The 8,719-nt window shown below is 60.4% G+C and overlaps 1 protein-coding gene across 1 annotated transcript; it reads left to right on the forward strand.

Moving 5' to 3' along the window:
• Window positions 1-260: 260 nt before the first annotated feature.
• ZNF503 (zinc finger protein 503) lies at window positions 261-4,293 on the forward strand. Its single transcript, XM_008569226.1, has 2 exons — window positions 261-1,034; window positions 1,738-4,293. Exons 1-2 carry the CDS (start codon window positions 735-737, stop codon window positions 3,364-3,366), a joined length of 1,929 nt encoding a protein of 642 aa, XP_008567448.1. The 5' UTR covers window positions 261-734; the 3' UTR covers window positions 3,367-4,293.
• Window positions 4,294-8,719: the final 4,426 nt, after the last annotated feature.

Raw genomic sequence — 8,719 nt, forward strand, 5'->3', positions numbered from 1 at the left:
TGTCAGTGTGACATGAGGAGGTGTGGACTTCCAAAAAGAACTTTTCAAAGCACTTCCAGAAGAGCCAGTCGGGAGGCTGGGCCGTCCTGCAGTGCTGTGGCTCAGGCCAGCAGGATGGCTCTTGCCTGGCCCCTGGCTGGCTGCCCCGCCCTGGAGAGTGTCCTGCCGCCACCACCACAGCGAAACCGAGAGGGGGGGGGGGGCCGGGGGGGGGGGGGGGCGAAGGGAGCTGCCCATTAAAACCAGCTCTGAGAGTCCTGGCGGCGGCGGCGCGGGACGCGTCACATCCCCTTGACCCTCCAATCACCTCGGGCTCCCATTTGATTGGAAGGCGGCAAAGGCTTTAATCTCCCCCTTGGTGCAGCTGCTTTTGAAGTGAGTTTCCTCGTCAGAGCTCCGGCTGGACAAGCGGCGGCTCACATCGCAGAGCGCAGCGCCGGCGCAGGGCGGCGAGAGTGCAGCGCAGGGGCGCAGCCCGAGGAGGACACCGCGAGCCGCTCGGCACTCCCACAGTCCAGCCCGCTCCTCCGGCCGGGCCACGGCTCCGCTGCGGGCCACCCAGGATTATTCCCTTCTGGCTCCAGGCGCCGAGAAGGCGCGCTGGGCGCCCGTGGCCGCCGAGCCAGCTCCTCCTCCTCCTGCTGCTCCTGCTCCCCGGGCGAGCGCGCAGCTCGGAACCCGCCCCGCGCCTCCCGGAGCCCTCCCCCCGCTGCTCCCATGCTCGCGGGTGGGTCATGAGCACAGCGCCCTCGCTTTCTGCCCTAAGAAGCAGTAAGCACGGCGGCGGCGGAGGCGGCGGTGCAGACCCTGCCTGGACCAGCGCTCTCTCGGGAAATAGCTCCGGCCCCGGCCCAGGCTCGTCCCCGGCCGGCAGCACCAAGCCTTTTGTGCACGCTGTGCCTCCCTCTGACCCCCTGCGCCAGGCCAATCGCCTGCCCATCAAGGTGCTGAAGATGCTGACGGCACGGACTGGCCACATTTTGCACCCTGAGTACCTGCAGCCCCTGCCTTCCACGCCCGTCAGTCCCATCGAGGTAAGGACCTGCTCCCTGTATCAAGCTGGGACTAGTACCCCGGCTGCCTCCCTACGGGGTTTCTTTCGTTCGGGATGGGGGGGGGTTCGGAGTGATTCAGCTCGGGGGGTGGGGGGAGAGAACAGTGCTTTGCTTCCGCACCTCAAAACTAGGGCGGTAAGGGGGGAAGGAGGTGGAACGTGGTGTGAATGCTGGAGGACAGGGTGCCCAAAACTTGTTTTTCCTTTTGGTATTAAAGCCCCTACCACGATCCACTTCCCCTCACTCGGCCCCGAAGGCAGGCAGGGATCTGAAATACGGTCCCAAAGGCGCCGTCCTCCGGCTCCCCAGGAGCTAGTATGTGTACACAGCCTTTCAGGCGCCAACCGCCCAGGTCCTTATCGTGGTTACGTGAGGGGAGGGGGTACAGTTATGGGTCCAGGAACTAAAAACCAAAACATGTTATGGGTTTTCTGAAAACCCAGGTAAAGCTAAGAGAGGGCAGGAAAGGTGCTAATGGGGGTTGGGGGGTCTGCCGCCTTTCCCAAGGGCGAGAATGTTTGTGGGTGCGTCTGGAAGTGGGGGTGCCGCCTAGAACTGCGCCTCGGGGCTGGGAGGGTCTTCGCGGGCTGTTGCGGAGGGGCGTTTGAATACTAGAAGCCAGGATTCTAAAGGCGCTTCTTTCCCTGTGTGCCCCCCTCCCCCGCCCCGTCTGACCCTGCAGCTCGATGCCAAGAAGAGCCCGCTGGCGCTGCTGGCGCAAACGTGTTCTCAGATCGGGAAGCCAGACCCTTCGCCCTCCTCCAAACTCTCCTCGGTCGCTTCCAACGGGGGTGGCGCGGGCGGTGCCGGCGGCGGCGCCGGGGGCGACAAGGACGCCAAGTCGGGCCCCCTCAAGCTGAGTGACATCGGCGTGGAGGACAAGTCGAGTTTCAAGCCGTACTCCAAACCCGGCTCGGATAAGAAGGAGCCGGGAGGCGGCGGTGGAGGCGGCGGCGGCGGCGGGGGTGCCGGCGGGGGTGTTTCGGCGGAGAAGTCGGGATTCCGGGTACCGAGCGCCACCTGCCAGCCATTCACGCCCAGGACAGGCAGCCCGAGCTCCAGCGCCTCGGCCTGCTCGCCAGGAGGCATGCTGCCCTCGGCCGGGGGCGGCCCGGAGGGCAAGGACGACAAGAAAGACCCCGATGCGGGCGGAGGCAGCGGTGGCAGCAAGGGCGCCGGAGGCACCTCGGCCGAAGGGGGACCCACGGGGCTCGCACACGGCCGGATTAGCTGTGGCGGCGGTATTAATGTGGATGTGAACCAGCACCCTGATGGAGGTCCGGGGGGCAAGTCTCTAGGCTCGGACTGCGGCGGTTCATCCAGCTCCGGCTCCGGCCCCAGTGCGCCCACCTCCTCCTCGGTGCTGGGCTCTGGGTTGGTGGCGCCCGTGTCGCCCTACAAGCCGGGTCAGACAGTGTTCCCTTTGCCTCCTGCGGGCATGACCTACCCAGGCAGCCTGGCCGGGGCCTACGCCGGCTACCCTCCCCAGTTCCTGCCACACGGCGTGGCGCTCGACCCCACCAAGCCGGGCAGCCTGGTGGGGGCGCAGCTGGCGGCGGCCGCGGCCGGCTCTCTGGGCTGCAGTAAGCCGGCCGGCTCCAGCCCCTTGGCCGGGGCGTCGCCGCCGTCCGTGATGACAGCCAGTTTGTGCCGGGACCCGTACTGCCTCAGCTACCACTGCGCCAGCCACCTGGCAGGGGCGGCAGCCGCCAGTGCATCTTGCGCGCACGATCCGGCCGCTGCGGCCGCGGCGCTGAAGTCCGGATACCCGCTGGTGTACCCCACGCACCCGCTGCACGGCGTGCACTCATCGCTAACGGCTGCCGCCGCTGCGGGCGCCACGCCGCCCTCCCTGGCCGGCCACCCTCTGTACCCTTACGGCTTCATGCTCCCTAACGACCCGCTCCCCCACATCTGCAACTGGGTGTCGGCCAACGGGCCGTGTGACAAGCGCTTCGCCACGTCCGAAGAGCTGCTCAGTCACTTGCGGACCCATACGGCCTTCCCCGGGACAGACAAACTGCTGTCGGGCTACCCCAGCTCGTCGTCTCTGGCCAGCGCCGCCGCGGCCGCCATGGCTTGCCACATGCACATCCCCACGTCGGGCGCTCCGGGCAGCCCAGGGACGCTGGCGCTGCGCAGCCCCCACCACGCGCTGGGACTCAGCAGCCGCTACCACCCCTACTCCAAGAGCCCGCTCCCCACGCCAGGCGCCCCCGTGCCCGTGCCCGCCGCCACCGGACCCTACTACTCCCCCTACGCCCTCTACGGACAGAGACTGACCACCGCCTCGGCGCTGGGGTATCAGTGAGGGCGGCCGGGAGGGCTCGCGAGGGAGAGAAAGGAGCTGGGGCGTGGGGAGGAGCCGAGGGAGGGGCGGGATCGCGGCCGAGGCTGCTGACCCCCGCGCGTGGGGAGACCCGGGCCACGAAAGGAAGAATATATACAGCCTATCTATCTATCTACCCCACGACAGCGACTGAGACCCGGTGGGAGACTCCCCTCCCCCACCGCTCACCTCCCCACCCAAACTTTATAAAAGTTGAAAAAGTATCATTTGACTTTTTATAGAAAAAGAAGGAAAAAATAATTGAGAAAGTGTTCATCTAAGGACTGCATTGGTGGACACTGGTATTTATTTATGTTAGCTCCAAGCGGACCCGTGGTTCAAAAGTGCATTATTTAGTTTGAGCTCCGTAGGTAAAAAGGAGGAGGGGGAAAAAAATTAAAACTCGAGGGTAAAAATGTGGAAAACAAACCCTCCCATCCCTGTAGATTATAAATAAAAACAAAACCGCCACAGAACTAGAGGTCTTCTCTTTAATGTTACTTTTAAATTGCTATGATTGTATTGTACGTTCTTATTTAATGTCTGATTGAAACGCAAATTTACATGCATGTTTGTTACAAAAAATGAAAAAAAGAAAACAAGTCACAATTTGTCAGCTTTGATTTCAAATTGCAATTATTTTTAAGGTGTATACCATCGAAAGAGAATGGGTATTTTTTGTATGTATTCTGGAAGAAAACAACAACAAAAAAAGGAAAAACAATTCTATTCCAAAACCTCATTTGCCTTATTTTGTTCTTTAAAAGGAACACTTAACTATTTTTAGTTTTTAAGTCCACCCGCTGAGAAGGGGACAAGGTTTACGTCATGTACTAAAATAATAGACAATGTATCGCTTTAAAGATTAAAATTCCGTATATTTGATGTATTAAAAGGTTTTACTTCTTATCTTTTTTATTTTTTGGTTAAAGAGAAGCATGGCAGTGTCTGCCACGGTGGGTTCCCGGGGCCTCACTGCTACTCCTTTTTCCCAGGATCGTGGCCGGATTCCCGGTGGCTTTGTTGTGATTTTCAGCAAGAGGCAAAGTCTTCGGAAGGGGTTGGCCCTAGGGAAAATATTTTTAAAGAGGGAATTTCGTAATTTGGAAAGATACTGTCCTTCGTATCACTCATTTCGTTTTTATTTCAGTTTTCTCACAGCAGCCGGATTGTTAAAAGTGAAAGGGGAGGGAAAGGAGAGGCTTTTTGTTTTTTGTTAAATTTTTCTCTTGAGATTTTTGGGCGTTTGGGTTTCGTTTTGTGCGGAGTGGAGCAGGCCGGGACTCGCCGGCGGAGCCTGGGCCCCGGGGACGTGCGGCCGCCCGCTGTCCTGTCCCTCTCTCCGCTTTACACGCGTCCCTTGCCCGGGGCGTGCAGTCCGGATGGATTGGAGGACGGAGCGGCCTTGGAGAACCTGTTTCCCGGACCCGGGGGAGCGCTCCGGAGCCCTCTTGTCCCTTGGGGGGAAGAGTTCTTTTCCCTTTTCTTCTTCTGGCTGCCGAGGGCCAGCCGAACGCCACCCCCCATCCCCGGGCTCCTGCCTCCCTCCGGAGTCCCGACCCCGCGGCAGGCCGGCGCCGCGGCTGCTTTTCCCCGTGCTGATTTCTCTGCAGCCGGCGCTCTACTCCAGTCCGCGCCGCAGGAGAGCGCGCCGAGGAGAGGGGCCCGGAAGCCCCTTCGCAGCGGGCCCCGCGACGGTCCTGGCCCTCGTGCTCGGCCTAGCCGCGGCGACCAGGTGGGCACCGAGTGCGGTTCTCCGCCGCAAGCTCCCCTCGGCAGAGATACGGCTGCAACCCGGGGCGCGGATCCCCGCGGTGCACGCCGCTGCCTTCTCCCCAACATGGGCCGCGAGACTGAGCTGCCCAAAGCGCGATGGAACCACGCAGAGAAAAGTCCTAACCGCTTTTGTGCGTGTGTTGAGGGGTGGGCATCCTGACCCAGTGCCCCCTCACACTCATTGCAGGCCTGGGCGCGAGCTCTGGGTCTACCGCGCCCTTTCCAGGGATCCCAGGACCACGGAGTCGCAGCGCTGAGCGCGCACTCCAAATTCCCCTCTCCCTGGGGTCAGGCCGCCCTGGGTTCCCCGAGTCTCGGGCATCTCTCGGCGCCCAGCTCCCCTTGTTGCCTCTGGGGCCCAACGACCGCGCGCAGTTCACCCTCGGCCTGGGGCCTGGGCAGACATGGGCCGCCGCCGCCATTTGCACAGGGGTTGGTGACTTTGAGATTTTCCACCCTCCTCCAGCGCCAGCCTCACGGCTATGGGGTCTTTTCCCGGGTTGCACGCACAGCACCCCCGGCGACCTCCGGGACGCCGCGGGAAGTTCCCAGGCCACTGCCCCAAGTGGACTTGGTGGAGACTCAGGCTCCGCCGCCGCCTCCACAGAGGTGGCAGTCTACGGCGCCTCCGACCCTGGTGCCCGAACGCCCCACGACCCCGGAAACCGGACCTGGAGCCAGCGGGCCCTGGCCCGCAGTCTCCGGGGCGCCGGAGCCCCGCTCCCACTCTGGACCAGCCGAGGCAGGCTGAGCTGGGCCTGGCTCCTTGACGACCCTGGCCGACAGGGCGGCTTGTCACCGCGGGCTCTCGGACAAACCGCCCCCTCCCCCAGGTGGTAGGCGAGGACCCCCCGCCCCCCGCACACACACACTCCAGTGCCCGCGGTAGGGACCTGAAGGCCAGGCCGCTCTCACCGTCGCAGCAGCCGCACGCCCCGGGCCACTGCGACCCACAAGCGTCGCCCTCCTTTGCCTTGTGTTTTCGGACCGGGGTCCCTCGGCCACCACGCCTTGGCCTCCAGGACCCGCTCGGGCAGGAAAGGACCTAGAAATTCCCCTGCCCTGGGATTCAGGCCTGGGACCGGCAGGGAGACGAACTGTGGGGACTTTCGTGCCCTCATGCCCCCTCTTGGTATTTCAATAACAAAGCCAACCCTTAGCGTTGTCATGAGACCCGCTTCCCGGAGAAGGTACGCAGAGGCGTAACACTCGGGAGCTGAGGCCGGGGTTTGAGGGCAGAAAGGACTCCCCGACGTGTGGGACAGGGCTGAGTCACCCCGGGCGCGGGGTTAGTGACCAAAGGGTGCCAGGATGTGGTCCGTGTCCAGGCGGAGGTGCAAGCCTCCGGGTTTGGGGGGACCCACGCCCCTCCCCACGGCGCGCCCGGGCTCTCTCCAGCTTTCTCCGGAACAGCCTCTGGATCCCCGGCGGGCGCCGGCGGCAGGAGCCAGGACCGAGCGCCGCGTGTCCGCCAGGCGGCGCTGAGGAGCCCGGCGGAGCGGGAAGGAGACCGGGAACCCGCTCCGGTGCGCAGGCAGCCGCCTGGGTTGTCATCCGAGACCCCGCGCCTCCACCTTCGCACGGCTTTCGGGGCGGTGTCCAGGAGTCACCTCCCTGTCGCTCCTCGTCCCTTCTTTCCTGCTGCGAACTGTCTCCCCTGCTCTCTTCTCCACCCGCTCCAGCTCCTACCGTTCCCCCCACCCCCGAATCGTTTTTCCGATCCCTGAGGTGTTAGTCCAGGTGTCACGTGTCCTTCCCCACCCTAGGGAGCTCCCACTGCCACCCTCAAGACTAGGACAAATCATCTTATCTGCCATACTGCAGTGGTCCCCACACATTCGTGCATTCATCCACCCCCTCGTTCGCTATTTCCTAGCACCTACCCTTGTCAAAGGCTGTCCATTCACTCGCGCCTGACACAGATGGGGAAACTGAGGCTAAGTCCTGAAAGCCAGTGGCAAGGCCGGCGGAGAAAGCCCAGCCTTTCCCTCCATTCAACGACCCCTCCCCCAATCCCTCTGGTGGTAACACTGCATGACCTTGGTGTCCATGTGCTGGGTGACTCCGAATAAATGCAGATCAGGAATATGTCCTTCAGAGATAGGTACAGAAGAAGGATCAGCTGCTGAAATTCGTCACAAACCTGTGGGCCTCCAGGTGAGCACAACCAACACAAATACTGTCAACACACACTCACTCGTGGCTTGCACGTTTACAAGCATTCACCCCCACTTTCACAGAAATGGTCCACCTGCTCAGGTTCAGGCACACCTGGGTGTCTGTGGCACACGCGCTTGTAAGCAGACAGGAGAATGAGAGATAGTGGGCATGGCCTTTAAGCAGTGAGGAAAGGCAGGTGTAAAAGCCCCTCCAGGTAATGAACTCCTTGTGATTTGGAAGAAGGTGGGGCCTGTCCCCTGCCAGGAAGTCAGCTGGCCTCTGCTGCACATATTGGCTTAGGGTTCCTCGTTTTAAGGGACCCTAACTTAGCGTTAGCTTGTGACTAGTGGTGCTCAGAGTTACTGCAAAGGCCAGGATGAGCTGCTCACATCTGCTATGAGCTATGTCCACCCCATATTATCCTATATTATCCCATTTAAACTCCACAACAACTCCATGAGGTCATTAGAATTTTTAACCCATTTTTCAGATGAGGAAACTGAGGCTCAGCAGGAGAAGGACACTAGCTTGAGATCACATAGCTAGAGAGTGATGGAGTCTAAGCAGAGATTCTGGCTTTGGCTGCTATCACTGGAGGAGATTTTAAAGCGGAACAATGCCTGGGAACCAGATTCTGATTTAGTTGGGGGAGGGTGTGGACATAGTTAGGTTTCTTTAAAAAAATATTTAGTATTATTGTTATCATCTTACTTTTTATTATGGAGATTTTCAAGCACACAGAGGTAGAAAGAATAGTATAATGGACCCTCATAAACCCACCACCCAGCCTCAGCATTGATTGACTCATGGGCAACCTTATTTCCTCTCTACCCACTCCAACTTGTGCTCCCCCACCCCCATCACTTTGAAGTGGATACAGACACCTCATCATTCCACTTCCTCAGGTGTTTGTCACTTCCAGCTAGGGGTTCACCCCAGGCCCAGGCTGGCTGCCCATCCACGGCTCTCCCACTGCCCCACTTCAGTTCAGGCTGAGTGAGGTTAAGGATAGTGCTCAAGTTCTCCAGTCAATGCACAGCAGCGCTCAGGTGAACCCATTTCTATCAGACCCACAGGCCAAGCACTTAACCCTACCCTGTGCTGGAGGTCCCCCAAATCCCAGGGGTACTGAGCCCTCTCTTCCCAATGTGACCCAGGGCTCACCCTGAGGTTTTCTGGGCTGTGGAAAGACCCTTAATGCCCTGGCTTGGCAGCAGCACCTGGTGGGGACACCCACAGTACATGGGATGTTCTGAGACTGAGAACAGCCTAAAGCCACATGGTGCAGTGGGAAGAGCATGAATTTGGGGTCAGACTAACCTAACTTTAAAACTTTAAAAGTAGCTATAGTCAAGCTCCACCAATGGCTCAACTCTATGGCTTAGTTTCTCTGGACCTC

Source organism: Galeopterus variegatus, unplaced genomic scaffold (genome assembly GCF_000696425.1).
Source record: "Galeopterus variegatus unplaced genomic scaffold, G_variegatus-3.0.2 Scaffold480, whole genome shotgun sequence".
NCBI classification, from domain to species: domain Eukaryota; kingdom Metazoa; phylum Chordata; class Mammalia; order Dermoptera; family Cynocephalidae; genus Galeopterus; species Galeopterus variegatus.

Coding starts and splice junctions, on each gene's coding strand:
- ZNF503 (XM_008569226.1), top strand. CDS start 735: ATGAGCACAGCGCCCTCGCTTTCTGCCCTAAGAAGCAGTAAGCACGGC. Junction 1,035..1,737: donor CGCCCGTCAGTCCCATCGAG/GTAAGGACCTGC, acceptor CTGACCCTGCAG/CTCGATGCCAAGAAGAGCCC.